Source organism: Carya illinoinensis, chromosome 15, assembly GCF_018687715.1.
Source record: "Carya illinoinensis cultivar Pawnee chromosome 15, C.illinoinensisPawnee_v1, whole genome shotgun sequence".
In the NCBI taxonomy this organism is placed as follows: Eukaryota; Viridiplantae; Streptophyta; class Magnoliopsida; order Fagales; family Juglandaceae; genus Carya; species Carya illinoinensis.
The window spans coordinates 6,906,798-6,923,836 of NC_056766.1; the positions used below are offsets into that span (position 1 = coordinate 6,906,798).

At 35.9% G+C, this 17,039-nt stretch overlaps 2 protein-coding genes and 1 long non-coding RNA gene across 4 annotated transcripts; 1 reads left to right on the plus strand and 2 right to left on the minus strand.

The window, feature by feature from the left end:
* Positions 1 to 500: 500 nt before the first annotated feature.
* On the minus strand, positions 501 to 4,483 carry LOC122297509 (ferrochelatase-2, chloroplastic-like). Of its 2 annotated transcripts, none has more exons than XM_043107593.1 (9): positions 4,075 to 4,483; positions 2,991 to 3,351; positions 2,756 to 2,899; positions 2,535 to 2,636; positions 2,178 to 2,281; positions 1,949 to 2,075; positions 1,667 to 1,819; positions 1,368 to 1,468; positions 501 to 1,033 (listed from the first exon to the last, which is right to left on the minus strand). In XM_043107593.1, exons 1-9 carry the CDS (start codon positions 4,158 to 4,160, stop codon positions 718 to 720), a joined length of 1,494 nt encoding a protein of 497 aa, XP_042963527.1. In that variant the 5' UTR covers positions 4,161 to 4,483; the 3' UTR covers positions 501 to 717. The 2 variants fall into 2 exon arrangements, with proteins under 2 accessions (XP_042963527.1, XP_042963528.1); XM_043107594.1 differs by having other exon boundaries at positions 2,991 to 3,336; positions 4,075 to 4,481.
* Positions 4,484 to 5,104: 621 nt separating this feature from the next.
* On the plus strand, positions 5,105 to 7,045 carry LOC122295647. Its single transcript, XR_006238197.1, has 2 exons — positions 5,105 to 5,475; positions 6,425 to 7,045. It is a non-coding gene; the product is annotated as an uncharacterized LOC122295647 (long non-coding RNA).
* An 8,811-nt stretch (positions 7,046 to 15,856) lies between these two features.
* Positions 15,857 to 16,309, minus strand: LOC122296605. The gene is made up of 2 exons (XM_043106407.1): positions 15,976 to 16,309; positions 15,857 to 15,888 (listed from the first exon to the last, which is right to left on the minus strand). Exons 1-2 carry the CDS (start codon positions 16,307 to 16,309, stop codon positions 15,857 to 15,859), a joined length of 366 nt encoding a protein of 121 aa, XP_042962341.1.
* Positions 16,310 to 17,039: the final 730 nt, after the last annotated feature.

The following is a 17,039-nucleotide window of genomic DNA, read 5'->3' on the forward strand; positions in this document are numbered from 1 at the left end:
TCAAAAAAATATATATATAATTTCTCAAATTTCAAAACAAAAATTATATTAAAAAATTATATTTAAACAATTTTTTTAACTTTATAATATTTTTATTTAACTTTTTTTTTCTCATTTTCTAAAACCCAAATAATCATTTTAACTCAAATTATTTCACTACTTTCTACAAACTATTTTGCTACTACCCACGTAATTCTCATATAATCTTATTACCAAACATGCGTTAATTTTAACATCAAGAACGTGTGAGGTTTGATGTGAAGTGCCTCGTTGAAAGTCATCTATACATTATGGCTGAATGAACTGTTCCAACCAATGGCATTTTGTGGGACCGAAGCAAGTGGCAGCTTGCAATGCTCTGCTATCATCCACAAAAATATGCAGTAACAAATTATAAGTTGACGTGGAGGGGTCAAAACAGCCAGCAATCATATTGATGCGTTGATGCTGTGCTCTACAATAAAATGATAACAATGACGAGCACGGGGATAAATCCATCCTTTCCACGAATAAGAATCACTGATCATAACTATTGCTTCCTTACAAAATTCAGTTCAAAAAATTCTGTCATCTTCGTATAGATTTGTTGAAAAAGGAAAAAAGAGATCAAGAGAATGTCTCCATAATCCATACAAATTCTGTTACCTTATTTCACCTTACTCTCTTTTAAGTGCAGCATCTTTCAAAATATAAAGGTAATGAGGCCTTTGGTCTACTTCAAAAGAGGGGATTCCTAAATGCCTGTACCATTTGTGGAGACAGCAACAAAAAAACTGCCAAGATGGAACCAAAGAACATTTTGATAATCTTTTGCATTGGGTCATGATCAACTGCTTTGGAGGCGCTCCTTGAGGTTGAGATGGCTGTTGCTAATGGTAGAGCTTCTATTACAGCATCTGCAAGATCCATGATGAAAGTAGAGGTGCATCCAAGAGCAGGGACGCGTCCCCAATTCTCAATCCCAGATTCAAGCGCCAAGTGCTTGTACTCCATATCAATCTCTTCAAGAGTCTCTATGTGTTCACTCACAAAGCTGGAATACAAACAGACATTTAAAAAAGTTAAATTTTTCTGTAGCCTGAAGATTAACATATTTATCAGAGGTAAGAATGAAAGAAATGCACCAACAAGGGTAAATATTCAAAGACTATAGAATTCCAGGTCAAAATCAATTCCCAAACAGGCTAAATGGTAATTAGCTTCCAGAACCCAAATAACATCTATTATAAAACTAAATGCACTTTTTATTTAATAAAGAACTAATAATAGAAGACATCAGATATTGTGAAAAAGTAACATTTTCAAGTATCATCTCAGACTAAACTCCACACAAGCAATATGATTCTAATTCAACATGAAGGATATACCTCACTGGAACAGCTAGGAGACTCTTCACACCTTTCTGGCCAAGCTCAACAAGAACTTCATCGGTGTAGGGTTTCAGCCATTGAATAGGGCCAACTCGGCTCTGTTTCAAACAAAAAGAGGGGGGAGGAAAAGAATTAGAGAAATGGAGAAGGAAAGTATACAAGAAATTAAAGATAGGATAGCCTAGATCTAGTAACAAGCAAAAAAGGATCTTATAGCAAGCTTGGAGGTAAGCAACACAAGATTGTGCCAAGAACTAAGTAAAGAACCTCAAAGGCTAAAACATAAGATGACCAACCTGATAACAAAGAGTATGTTCATTGGTAATTCCTCTGGCTTTCAACTCCTGCATGATTAAGTAGATGCATTCCTCCATTTGATCCTTATACGGATCTCCGGCATCCTCAACATAGCTGACTGGCACTCCATGAGCACTGAAGAGTATCATAACCTAAAATACCACAAAGCAATAAGTAACAGTTCCCGCAATGGTAGAATTCATCATTTGACCAGGACAAAAAGTTTCCAGACACATTAAAATAGTAATGTCAAATCAGTTGGTTGTGAGAACTAAACCCACCTCCTCAGGCTTCAAAAAACTCTTAAACTCCTCCTCAATCAAGTCAGCCATTGACTTAATGTAACCTTCACGTTGATACCAAGAATTTATGATAGAAACAGGAAGCTCTGATAGATATGCATCTTCTCTGATAGAGGACTCACAGTCAGACTTCAAACAGATTTATAAAGGGGATAAAAATCTAATTACCCGCTTATAGATGGATTTCACAAACAGACAAGATTATCACCTGAATATTCTCTGGAGTACACCAATGCTTGACCCAGTTGTGGATATGGAGAACTGGGGATACAGAGGCAGCACAACAAGCCTGGTTATTTTGTCCTTTTTAATCTGCCGCAGATGATAAGAAAAAGTTCAACCTTTTGACCCAACCAATTGGAGGATAGATGGGATGCACAATTGACAAACTTCAACAATCTTAAAGATATCTTCATTATTTTAGTTATCATTTTTATTTTTATTCTTTGATAAGCTTCTCTCTCTCTTTCTCTCCATATAACTAAGATACTAGACTGCATGACCTTCCCAGTGTCGTAACATCACCCAAAAGTATTAAGGTTTGAACTATAGAAATAAAACTAACTTGTTGAATTGCTTCCTCGGTGAATGGGTACCAATACCGCATTCCAACATAGACATTTACAGGCATGTTCTTGGCTTCCAATGCCATTTTAAGTGCATGTGCCTGCAACAAGTATAACAAACCATAAAAAAACATACTCAAATTAGATGCATGCAAACCTAAAGGTACTATCAACGTTCAACAAGAATAACACATGCATTTGAACAAGACATGCATTCTACCTGCTCATCAGTTATTTTACGCAAGGGAGAGCCACCTCCTATAGCAGCATAGCCTTCCTTGCTTTTGGGAGCCCGAAACACGGATATTAGCTTAGCCAATGGTTGCCGGAGAAATTGAAATAACCTTGGGAGACGAATGATATCCTATTTCGAAGCAAGAAAACTATTGTTAGGTCCCAAAATACCACAACCTTTGATGCTGGCACAATTAGGCAAGCATAAGCAATTAACTTACTGGATCAGCAAATAGATTAAACAAGAATGGTTGAACATCATCAAGAGTCTCTGGTCCTCCTAGATTCAGAAGCAGCACCCCAATCTTCTCTTCAATGGCATGCGAATCAGAATCTATCTGAGCTCCACTGTACGTGCTCACACCTGCAGAGCAAAATGTTTGCCCCACTGTATTTCTCTTCTCAATTGGGCCACAGTGATGTAATCTGCCAACCAGGCTACTTCCTTTATCACTTGAGCTAGAACATGAAACGACAATTTCTGTAGAGGAAGATTTATTATGATCACGTAATCCCTCGGATAAATGGCACGAGACAGACTTGAGAGATCTGGTATAAGAGCATGACCTGCCAACAAATAACCTTCGTAAAGATCTTAGCTTTAAGGAAATGAACAGCTGAAAAGTTCAGATTGCTGCACTACTGAAAAAACGAGCAGGTTCATTTTTCATAAAAAAGGTGTTCAGCTCAACTTCAATATTACAAAAACCAAACTAAAGAGTTTGCTCTTGCATCATTTCAGTTTTCAAAAAAGTTCAGTCTTATATTTCTCCACACGAGAAATCATTACACCAAGAGCCCATTGATGTTTGAGAAGAAAGTATACCCCAAAAATGGTGGTATTGTCACGATGATAGTGGTATTTAGCTGATTGCACTTCTTTATATTCTTTTTCCGCTCTAGCAAATGCAAATACTAACGACTTTCTTTCTCATTCTAACAATGCTAATCGATGGGACAATTTCCTCCAACGTTTCCAAAAGTAGCTCAGTAATCTTGATATTTCAACAGTTCACAGATTAATCCGTTAACCATCCATCTAATAAACCAAGGTAAAGTAACAAGATGAGACGGAAAAAGTTTCTAATGGATTCCATTAGAACCAGTGGAAGGTGTTCCTCAATGGTGTCCAAATATTAGCATCAAATAAACAGCCATTTCCATGTCATATATTATAATCAAAACAAAACAGATCAAGCTTTGTAATCGATCCCGAACCGTCCGATTCCAGGGGCCCGTGAATGTCTATAACATAATTTTCGAAACAAACAGAACTTAAATAAGAATCGATCGTATAAAGCTTACGTTGGAATTCTATGATTCGATTTGCAGATATTCGAGCCGAAGAGCTTCGTACGGGGAAGAACAACGGAGCCTGACGTGGCGGACATAGCGTCGTAATTGCAAAAAAGGTATTCTCCTTAAGAAAGATCAAGAAAACCCAAAACGCTTCGAATCCTCGAGGAAAGAAATCAAGGAACTCGTTATAAGAAGAAGAAGAAAGAAGAAGAGGTGCTCGACTTTTCTAGGGTTGGTTGAAGCAGGAAGAATAAATGCGAATTGAAAAAGTCAAAACTGGAGAGTGAAGAACCGTCACGAACCTCCACCAACCATCGGTGCAGACCGCGTTTCGGGACGATCTCTCTGTCCCTCTGTGATGGAGTCGGTAAACGTACGCGTGACGCTTAAGTCTTTCGTGGAGGTTGCCAGTTGGGCTCTACCCTTAGGTTGCCCTTAGGTTGGCTACATGAATAGTTAGTCAGTCATTTCTCATTTATTATTGATAGATAAAAATTCTTTTTCATCCCATAATTATTTTTTTTAATTTTTATATAAAATATAATAAATAATTCAATTTTCTTAATTTTAAAATAATAATAATATTATTATTATTAAAATAATATTTTTTTTTAATTTTTAACTTTTATCTCAACTCATCACATCTTAATTTATTGTCTAATCTATTATTAATTTTGAATATAAGTCCCATATATTATATGTCATGTTAACATTTGAAATTATTTTTATAAACTATCTTCATAAATCCAACAATTAGAATGTACAATTATCGTGTATTTATTTTTAAAAAAATCAATAAAAGTAATTATTTAAAAAAAAAGTGTGCAATACTAATCCATTCTAGAATTGTATAAGCGTTACTCATGTACAAATTTCAACATCAACATTCATATTTCTGAATATTTTAAATTTTATATTTCTTTATTATATTTTTAAACATATATATTTTTTTCAAACAGAATTGCATTCAAATTACAAGTGCGCGGAGACAGGTTTGTAAGAGCGGGTTAGCTAACAACCTTACAACCGTCTTTCTCTACCTACATTTTCTTCCAAACAAGTGGGGGAGTCGAGATTGGGTTCTGTTCCTATAGGACTAAAGGCCCAGACCAGTCGCATTTAACAGTCTATTGGGCTTGATAGTGGGCTGCATCCATTTAACAATATTACTGAAGCTCCTTTCTGTCCGTTTCAGTAATTCCGCTCTCCTTGCACTAGGGTTTCTGAGAACCACTATAAATTAGTGCATTTTAGCCTCCGCTGTAGGCATCTGTTCTGCTCCTCCTCTTTCTTGTTCTCGGGCTTCAAACGCCTTGCGGGCAATATGATCGTCTTAATACTCTGCTGGAACCGTTCAGAACAATTACAAAGTGTAGTAGATATTGGCTAACACTCCTGGCAAAACAGGTGCTTGAAAATATTTTCCTTAATCTGTCGAATATGTTCTTGAGCCACGTTCCTGTGTTGTGTTAATGTCTTGGATTTGCAAAAACGTTGTTTGGTTTGGTTTCCTTTCCTTGTTATGCGGCTGACCATTTATGATAACGGATGGTTTGTTTAATTGATGTATTATGAGATCTGATCATGGTAAAGATGAAGTGCGATAAGAGTTGAATTCGATTTTAAGGCGGGCTCCATAATCGAGTCAACAGCGGGGACCTATTGGTGGTGACCTGTCTGCCGCTTGGAGCCCAAATGAACTTTACCGGAGGAAGATCCTTGAAACTCATCGTTGTTTCATGACACAATACTCTGGTCACATTACATAAAACATTAGTGTGTACATACACACACACACACACACACACACATATATATATATATATCAGTTTTTGCTAGCTTTGTTTCGTTTACTCGAGTTGGCTGTTTTTTGGGTTCACACGGGTTAGTTATTTGGTCTTTGCTTAGTTTTGTAGCTGAATGGCACTCAGTCAGACACGGGTGTTTGTTAGCCAATCTCATAACAATCCACCTTTTGCATGGTGCCTAGAAAGAGCTACTTGTCACGATGGTAGGGAGCCATTACTCTGTGGTTTCCTGCAAATTTAAAGCAGCTAAATTGTTAACAATATCATGGTCTTGATTCTAGATGAGTAAGATACGTTTTCGTTGGGTTTGGCTACAAACCCATATCGTTTTTCAAAACTCATCTGAACGAATGGTTAAGAACGGCCTTTTAATGCTGTAAAGCTTAATTAACACACTTCTTTAATCGTAGGGAAAAAAAGAGCTTAATAAACTTCATCTATTTCCTTCAATATCTCACTGTGTTGTAATATGGTTCGTTTTGCAGTACTCTGTATAGATCCTTCCCAATTACAGATTTGTTAAGCCTGCTTTTTGTTTTTGATTGCAGGTTGCACGTAATTGCATCCTGACTGGAGATCTTGAGGTGCAAGCGTTCTTCCCTCACATGCTGCTGCCTTTTTGATGCAGGAAAATGGGAAAAATCTGAGATTTGAATCAGTTCTAAAATGCAAATACTGGGGTCCATTTTGCATCGTCCATAAGCATCTTTTTTAGCAAAGGGGGGAAGACGATATATGACAGGACTCTGATGACAAAATCTAAAGACATTAAAACCACACAAAGGGAAAATGGGAAGGAGGGAAGAATGGTGGCCCATTCCTTTCCCATCCTCGAAGCTAAAGAATCTCTCGGACATGTGAGTGCCTGCGAGAAGTTGAAGCTGGAGGCACGGGTCCTGGGGTTACATTAAGAAAAAATAAAAAAATAAAAAAATAAAAAAGTACACCACTTCACTATTATCAATTAACTTTGAATGTGAAGTATCAATTTTCTACCTATTTTACACTATTTCCGACGGAGAGAGACCTGGCTACGTTGCCAAGGTAAAACCTGTAAAAGTTTGAACCCAAGTTTAAACCTTGATCGATATGATGAAATCAGTGCTCGTTTCTTCTATAACAGCAAAAAGATCTCCTAACTTTTTTATAAAGAAAAATTTTATATATTATATTACTGTTTTACTTTTATCTGATATAGCATATTTATTATTATTAAATAATTATTTATTACATGTCTTTTTATTATTTAATGGTGACAAATAAGTCACATTTTGTTATAAACCATCTTGTATTATATGAATATATTTAGCCGTCGTGATTAATCGAGTCATAGTCGTCAATTAAGACTTCTGTAACCATATATATATGGATATATTTATGAGTTCTATCCGAATCAATTGAATGGCTCTCTCTCATTCTCTCTCAACCTCTTGAATTCTGTCTCTCTTTACAAAAAATTCATAACACGTTATAGTACGATGCGAGAAAAAATTCTTCCTCCTCTCAGCACCAATTTCTCTCTCTATGGGTTTCTCTCATCCTCGTGTATTCACCAATCCAAGTCGAACGAAACAAACCCAAACACTGTGAAAAGCAAGAGTCTCTCGATATGGATACCCCGGATTTCAATCTCAAATCCATATTAGATGAGAAATAGGCTAAGATCTAAGCCTCAATTCCATAATCTATTACAAAGCATCTCCTATGAGAACCGATACAATTACTCGCGACCCTCAAGTTGGATACTTGCAGAGCCGCAAGGAGGAGAGCTCTGAGCTTTTTACCGATAGCTTCAATGGCATCACCAAGCGCCCACTATTTCTACAAGAACCATCAGAAGGCCAGAAAGAGTTCCTGTACTCCCCGTTTCATCGTTTGTCAGCAGCAACCCGACAAGTTGGCCGGAGGGAAATCGTACTGAGGAGCAACGAATTAGCTGCAATCGGAGCCATCCTTAACTTTAGCCAAAAAAAAAAAAAGACTACCTATATCGATGCCAGAAAACATCAGTGATCTCACCCACTATGCTCCTCCTTGATTCTCTAAGTTGTTTGAGGAACTGAACGAGAAGAGTGGGCGCGTTCGCGACTCGGATGAGGACGCGGTTGGCTCGTGGTCTGGACCGGGTCCGAAGGCTCATGGACCGGATTGCTCCCGGAGCTCCTGGTGGAGATCATTCAGCGGGTGGAGAGGAGCAAAGGAAACTAGCCCTTGCGCCAAAACGTCGTGTCTTGTGCCTGCGTCTGCAAGTGGTAGAGACAGAGCACCGCCAAAGATTAAGAGCAAATAGAGTAGAGAGCCGAGGAAATCAGTAATGGTACTGGTACTTGGAGAGCTGATGAGCTAGTACATCGAGTTTGTGGCCGATAGGCTATTGGGCGCATTGGGATGCAGAAAAATCTACAACTTTCATAGCCCACGTAGATTCATAGATCGGCGTCAGAGAAAGAAAACTACAGTAGATTCATAAATCGATACCACTGTTTCTAGCCTTAAAAAAAACTACAGTAGCTATGACACCTTTTTCTTGTCAAAGAAGCCGCCTATTATGACTTCCATAAAGGCCTCAAAACGGCTACCTATTTCGTTTTATTTTTCTTTCTTATAATATTATATCTTGAATATGTGCAGGGTGTAAAAACTTTTTAGCAGGCGGTTAGCTGAATAGTTGGACTTTTTTTGAAAACTTTAGAACAAAAAGTGGAGTTGGTAACACACGTAAAAGGCCCTCGTGATTAGGTGAGAGGTGAGCTGGTTTCTATCCAGAAAAAGAATTTGGATCCATGAATTCTCTCAAGTCCAAAATAATGATTGTGAAAGGAAGCATATTTGAAGAAGTTTGAAAAAGGAGCCAACTTGCTTTTGGTATTATACGGAGCCCACTTATTTTTAGAATTACTACATTGAGCCTTCCTCTGTATACTAAATACAATCTTGAACCCAGTTTATCCTCAAGGAGATGAAAGATGAGTTCAATCAACGGCAATCTTTTTTTATAATTGGCATAACATGTTTGACTAATAGTTTTTATTAGTTTTTTGACAGGAGTCATGTGTCGTGATCTTTTTCGATCTCAGTAATTTTCACAATACACGAAAGTTCTGATGATACTGAAAATAGTAATCTTCAACTTCAAGTAAGTTTTTAATATATTATTTATAATTGCTGAGGTGAATATTTATGATTATATTCATTATTATTACTTGATAAATTCTATGTTTATTTACATAATTTATATACAAGTTTTATTTATTCTTTTTATACTTGTTATAAATTATTGATGATATGATTTATCTTAGAATGGAAAATGGAGCATCCCTGAAGGATCGCTTTAAATCAATAATTTTATTGAGTACCTCATAATTTAAATGAGTGATACGTATACCAAAAACTCATTATGATTTATGCACCTGAAGTTGCATAATTGAAATTGTGGAAAGAATATATATTTGAATGAACATCTCGAATGTGCTCCTGAAGTAGCAATATCGAGTATGCTCCTGAAGTAGTAATATGAAATGCAAACGTTCACAATATATTCTAAATTAATATCTTGTCTTTCAGTGACTGACCAAAATAATGAGCTTTTGATAAGAATCATTAGTCACGTCTTACTAGATCTACATCATTTTCTGAAGTGAATGATAATGAATTTATATCATTCTATTCCCTGAAGTGAAAAGAATAATGTGTTTCATTCAAAGAAACTAAGAGATTGGACGTAATAATGAATATCTTTTCGGGTCAGAAGCTCGTATTGGAAAAGCTATAAGCTTTTCCTTTGAGATGATATTATACAATTATTGAATCAAATATTATGATGCATCAAAAGGTGATATGATTTAAAATATTTGTATATTTTCATGGTTAACTTGATCATTCAAAATTAATTATGATAAGTCGAATGATTTTTATATGGACGTCCATAAAAGAATTAGAAGATTCTTTTACTAGAAAGTCTTACCACCAGAAGTGGAAAGAAAAATTTGCTTGAAGCGATGAAATTATTCGACGTTATCTTGATTATCATATGTGAACCAGAAGTTCAGATGATAATTAAATTTTGGATGCAATAAAATAAAAATGTCTCATATTCTAGCTGCTAAAATCCCAGCGAGGATTGAAATCCCTGTAGGACAATTAAGAAAGTCAGCAGTCTAAAGACATGTCTAAAAGCATGTGAGACTTATTGATACAAAAGATAGAGCATCTCAAAAGAGAAATGCACAAATAATTTGGTGCTCCTGAAGAGGCCATACCTACAGAACAAGCAATAAAGTCTATCCAAATTTTCTGTATAAAATTCTCCTAAATAAACTCTTGAAGAGTATAAATCTCCTGAAGAGTGACTCCTGAAGAGATTTTTCATGAAAATGTCTTCTCTTGAAGATGGACAGGTACCTAAAAATGAGACCTCGGTACATTTCATGAATGATGGAGAAATTATGGAGAGAAATAAAATCGTTGTCGACAACGTATTTCCATATGAGATGGCAATTGACATTACCAGAAGTAATGGAGAAAGTGAATCAAAAACCGTCGAAGAATACTGACGTAAAATATTGGCCAAATTTGAAAGAAACAATTCCTGCAGACTTGATTCACTAGTAAAATATGATGCATCGGGACTTATAATCCAAACACCTAAAGAGGTGATGCTTGTTGAATGTCAATGGGTATTTATAGAAAGGAAATAAAAGTGTAATATATAAATCACGAGTCAGTTTCTCAATTCCTGCAGAATTGATATCACTAAGTAAAATGTGATAAATATGGACTTATAGTCCAAAAACCTAAAGAGGTGATTTTTGTTAAATATCAATGGATATTTATATACATGATATAAAAATTCTGAAACTTTTAATATGAAAATGTGATATAGAAATTACAGTTAGTTTATCGAAGAAACAATATTGATATGATTTTAAAGTGATTGAAATCATATTGAGATTTTTATTAGTTTGAAAGTTAACGAGAGTTTGGATATGCATGATTAACTGCATATTTATATGGATCATTGGATCATGATATATATATGAAAATCCCTGAATGATAGAAAATGTCTGAAACTTCTAATATGAATATATCTAGAAATATGTATTCTATCAAGTTTCAAAGATCCTTATATGATCTAAAGCAATCCAAACGCAAATGGAAACAAGCTATCATTGCAGTTTATATATATGATTTAAATGTCATTGAGGCTCCAGAAGAACTCATGAAAACTGCACATATTTGAAATATAAATCTGAAACCCTTGCGGCTTCAAGGGAAAGATGGATGATGTTATTAGTCATGAAATACCATCTTTTAATATAATTAGTATTTCAGATTCATATTATGGGTTTGATATGAAGTGTGCATTATTAAAGAAGAAATAAAAGGGAGCACACAGAACATCCATCAGAAGATAGAAACACAAATATGAATATTTGTGAAATATTATTTTATTATCTTGAAACAAAAATTGCAGAAATTTAAGGCATTTTGCCTCATTCTTCAAACGCTCTTGTTCTTCAAGAATCTGCATGGCATCCCTATCTAAAGGGGTGGGTAATCGAAAAGATGATTTAAGTAAGGATTTTAAATTCTTATTCTCTTGCTTTATTGCTCCTATCTTCATGTTTGACTCCAGAAGAAGTCGCTGAAGGATAACAATATTCTCGTGGAGTTTGTCAACTCCACAAGTTCTAAATTGCAGTCGCTGAGAAAATGCGACAATGGATGATGAATATCGGGTACCGAGACTCACAAGCTCATAGATAACTTCATTATCTGACCTATGAGTCAAATCATTATATTGCATGATAGCACCTATGGTAGAAGCAGGAACAACTGATGAACGAGGTGCAGAATACCTCATATATTGACCCTGAGAAGATTGCTGAGCCATTGCAAAGAGATATTGCAGGATAAGAATGCAGAAAGAGATTGCAGAGTAAAAATGCAGTATGATTACAGAAAAGTGAAGAAAATGAGATGTGAATGAAGATGAGCTGAATATCTCTTTTATAGAGAAAATTACGATACAGCATCTCTCGTGAAGCAAGAGAAAAGAGAAAAAATATAGTTTCATAGCTCTGCGGCGCCTGACAGCATGCCTGACACCTACAAAGGAGTTGAAAATCTGCGGTACTTGTCTGATCTAAAAAGGCTGGCCACCGTTTTTATTGAAAAAGGAGGTTAGCGGTTTAATGTTGATGAATTCTCCACTAACTATGTTATTTACAAGAACTCCAGAAGAGTACAACTCTAAAAGAGTAGTGATGAGCAAAAAGATCCAGTTGTGATTATTTTATCAATATGGATCAAGTCCACAGTTAGTTGGATGTACAGATGCGAGTTATTTTTCAGATCTACACAAGAAGATCATTGCAATTCATGAGAAGAAAGTTAAAATTGATGTCAAGAAGATACGGTCAAGTAATAATCTGGCAGATTTATTCACTAAAGCATTATCAACTGCAACATTTAAAAAGATTATGCAGAACATTAGAATGCGGAGGTTTGAAGACCTGTTATCATACACTTTTCAGGAGAAGTAATGTCTTGAAGACTTGTGCTGATTGTACTCTTTTTCCTCCGCTAAGGTTTTATCCCACTGGGTTTTCCTTTGCAAGATTTTAATGAGGCAATCCTAAAGCACTCGACGGTACACATGAATACTGTACTTTTTTTCTTTCGCCATTAGTTTTTTTCCACAGGATTTTTCCTTGGCAAGGTTTTAACGAGGCATATTCTTTAAATATGGTTATCTAAAGGGGAAGTGTTATAAACCATCTTGTATTGTATGACCACATTTAGCCGTCGTAATTGACCAAGTTGTAGTCGTCAATTAAGACATTTGTAACCATATATATATGGGTATATTTATAAGTTCTATACGAATCAATTGAATGGCTCTCTCTCATTCTCTCTCAACATCTTGAATTCTGTCTCTCTTTACAAAGAATTTATAACACATTTAACTTAATAGGATAAAAATAATATAAGAGTGGAAATAAATTAAAAGAAGCAATGTTACTAAAGATGATAATTTAGGGTAGGTAATAGTGAAGAATACCATCACAAGGAATTACCCAGTCAACAATGGGTTCCAATATCATTCTGCTTAGCAGATTACTAAGGCAGTTTAATTGACTAGATCCCCTGATCCAAGATGCTTAGCAGATTGTGAAGGTGGTTCATTCTGCTCTGAAGGTGCTTAACCGAAAGGTCATTGATTTATTTAAGGCTGGCTTTATGCCGTAAACTTAGTATCACTTTAATGAGGCTTTAAATTACTTGTTCGGTACGTGTGTCCTTCTTTTTATATCTGTCTAAAGATGCGAGCTTAATGAGCATCTGTATTCCTTTATGTTTCGACTTTTGAGTCGAATCTCAAGTAATATGCTACTGGAGTACGTAGTTTCTCACTGGCTTCCAAATACATAACGTGCAGTACGTACTTTTCTTCATTTTAGATTCCATTCCCGAGATACATGGAAATTTTATAATGAATTTTTCATTCAGAACATATTTCATCCCATGAAATACACGCATTCTGATTACATTATTTACTATGTGTATAACACATCTGTTTTGATATTTTTTGTCAAGCAAATTAGTTTCTGTACAAACTACAAACTTGCTTGCTGGCTTTTCTTTCCTTCTCTTTTTTTATACAATAATTTCATCTTCATATTGCTTTGCGAGTTGTGCACTTTTCCTAAAAGCTCGTGAGAAATTGTAGGAGCGCTTGGGGTGCATGCGCCTAATATGTGAAATGCGCGTGGAGATGTGTGAGATCTTGTTGAACACGCACCACGGTTTGTGGGGACATGTGAACATGTGTATGACACGCGCCTAAGCATATGGTTGAGCGTTTGAGGTGCGTGACAACGTGTTATACACGTGCTCAACTTTTGGGGTGCGCATGGGGTCGCGTGAACATGTGCAATACACGCTCCCATATTTGGGGGTTGACGTGGTGCATGATAGGCACGTGAGTACGTGTTCTACATGCACCCAGTCATCTGTTGTGAGAGTGGAGGCGCGTGAACCCTTGCACCACATGTGCCTATTTGTTGAAAGGCACGTGGGAGGTGCGCCACACACGCCCAAACTTTTTGGTGCATGTGGTGGTACATAAACACGTGTTGTACACGTGCCATTAATTGGGATTTGAAGTGGTGCATGTGAGTAACACGTGTTTTTCACACATCTATTTTTCGAAGGTTAGAGTGGTGCGCGTTGGAGGCGCTTGAACAAACGTGCCTTGACAGTGTGTCCAACAACGTGTACTCTTTTGGTAAGCATGCAGAATTTATAGCAATGCAGACCAAAATATATATTCTACCACATTTCTGCGTTATTCTATGTAGAAAACTACATAAATCAAGTGGACACAACAGGTTATTGAAAACTATATAAAAACGTGTCACAACATCTTTCCATATTACAGGAAACAAATGTTCCCCATCTTCACTTTCATTGTGACAAGACTGCGACCGGCACCATTATCTATTGAGAAGGGATAATCTTGAGCATGGACTGAGCATGAATGGGTGTTAAATTGGACAGGCAAAAGCTTTGCCATGCCTCCTGCTTCTGCTCTTCATTTTCTGTAAACGCCTTGTATATCGAAATCACAATACTTCTCGCGGCGCAAAAGAATCAACTCCAATTTTTCAATCACTGCTGATAATTAGGAGTGTCAAATCGTGTTAACGGGTCATGTTCGTGTTGTGTCAAAACGTATATATTATACTATATAGCTCAACCCTAATCCGACCCGTTAAGCTTATCGTGTTAAAATCTCAAACCCTAACACGATCCATTAACATAACTGATCGTGTCGTGTCAACCTGTTTTGACCCATTAGTAAATATTATGAAATATATTAACACGATACAATACGACTCATTTCAAACTATTTATGTAAATAGGTTAAATAGGCCCAAAATTAACCAGTTTGACCTTATTAAATTTAGCATGATTTTCTCTAAATTTTAAAATTACAATATGTGTAAAAATTATAAAACTAACTACAAATCCAAAATTATAATCCAAACAATAAAAATATAAAAATTAAAATTCTAACAATTTTACTTTTAGGTATAAGGGTATAATTATAATTATAATTTTCTTAATGTGTCATAACGGATTGACCCGTTATCAATCCGTTAAGAAATCATATATTAATGGGTCAACCCGTTTTGACCCATACCCGTTAAGATTAAATCCTAACCCGTTATTAACGTGTCGTGTTCGTATTGGGTTAACGGGCCGTATAACATATTGCCACCCCTACTGAAAACTACACTTCTATACCCGTTTAAAACGAAAATTATTGTCATGATAACATCCCCAACATCAACAACTTTAATTATGCCATTTGTTGGCAAAGGATATCAGAACTTGTCAATGATACAGAAAATACGATGGTAAAATCAAAATGAAAAACCTCAAACTATTTCTGATTAATGGTACCTCGCCAAACCCACGATTGCACTGTTTATTAGTTGTCACTGTAGCATTCTCAAGATAAACTTTACACACATAATATAGAGCATTAAACGTCATGCCTATAGAGCATCGTAGAAATTCACAATTGAATGAAATATATAATAAACGGTGGGATGATTGAAACCCATAATCATGCATTTTATCACCATGAATTAAGGGTGAGCAAAAACTTAATCCTCATATAAAGTTATGTCAATGTGTAAGTGGATTGATTTCACTAATAAATAGATAGACTCTTCGCTCTGTTAAATAAATATTTGTGCAGTAAACTCTTCCTCAACACAGATTCATATCTTGGATTCAAAGAATTTATAAGTTGGGAAAGGCTTACTTAATTATAATTAAATATGGATTGAGCGCAATCAAAATTAATCTAACCTAGTTCCAGTGTATGAAGATTGAAAAAAAAAAAAAAAGACATCACTCCAACTGTCCTTGAATTGAAACACCAAAACTGAAAATGAAAACATAAATTACAAAACTACAGGAAAATTTCCAAGCTTCACTGGACCAAAGGAAGTAACAACAGCCAAAAGATTTTTCAAGTAGGCTCAAAAACAACAAGAACAATCAAAAGGACAAAGCGGGGTACCTCCAGCATCTGCCTTACTGATATTCAACTCGTCCTCTGTGTAGATAGCTAGTCCATCATTTGTCTTCTTTCTAGGTCGAGAAGGTGGATCCATAAACCCACCACCAGCAGACATTTTAACCTTATCCTTTTTCTTTATCTTCCTAGAATTTCCGGTTGCCTCTTCATTTGGCTTTTCGGACTTTTCTGGTTCAGATTTCTTCCTCTTTTTTCCGGCAAATATTTGATCAATCTCACTAGGAGCCTTTTTCTTCGTTGAAGAGGGTTTTTCTTCTTCCACAGCATTATTTTGTGGCACTCGAGTAGCTTTCTTCGAAGAACTCTTTTTTGGCATTGCAAGGAACTAAATTGTAGACCTAGCAAGAATTAAAACATTAGGTAAATGTTTGCACTGTTCAGTTTATGAAAATAGTTAGTGGAGAGAATTTTTGAATTCCACTCCAATGGATGTTCCAGTTTAAGGTACTAGAACAGAATATGTCATTACCAATGTGTACTGGTGTACCGCTTTGACATACGCTAAATGAATTTATACTTAATAATCTATCAACTTAATAACAAAATGAATTTAGAACATCACATTGTTTCAAAACTTGGAATATCACAATGTTATATTAGTAAAATTTGGCCTGGGATTTTATCAGTAATGTTCCAAATCATCACACGACAATAATCAGATTTACGTAACACAAGTTGGCCCCATTTTGATTCTCATTTAATTAGTTCTCTGTTAACACTAACTGATCTACAAAGGGCTGTGCACAAACCGAACCCATCAAATCCGAAATTAATCCTAGAATTCAAAATTCATCCCAAAGTCGAAAACCCATCACAACCGGATCAATACCAAAATCAACAGCAGTGTTCATTAATCATAAAACTCGAACAAAAAATTATCATATCACCTTGACGAAAAAGTTTGATGAGCAATGGAGAGGAGATGCTGTGATGCGGTGAAGGGCAGTAGACGGGTAAAGTGGCCACGGGTGGCTGAGAAATTGCAACAATAGACAATGTTCGGTGTAAACAGAGAGAGAGAGAGAGGCCTAACTGTGTATGGTGGC

Bases quoted from the DNA above. Each gene is read 5' to 3' on its own strand.
- LOC122297509 (XM_043107593.1), bottom strand. From the start codon at position 4,160: ATGTCCGCCACGTCAGGCTCCGTTGTTCTTCCCCGTACGAAGCTCTTC. The intron at 2,637-2,755 runs GTAGAATGCATG...TACTTGTTGCAG, and splicing joins GTAAAATAACTGATGAGCAG to GCACATGCACTTAAAATGGC. The intron at 1,034-1,367 runs GTATATCCTTCA...TTTGTATTCCAG, and splicing joins CTCCTAGCTGTTCCAGTGAG to CTTTGTGAGTGAACACATAG.
- LOC122296605 (XM_043106407.1), bottom strand. From the start codon at position 16,309: ATGCCAAAAAAGAGTTCTTCGAAGAAAGCTACTCGAGTGCCACAAAAT. The intron at 15,889-15,975 runs GTACCCCGCTTT...CCTTTGGTCCAG, and splicing joins CAGTAAGGCAGATGCTGGAG to TGAAGCTTGGAAATTTTCCT.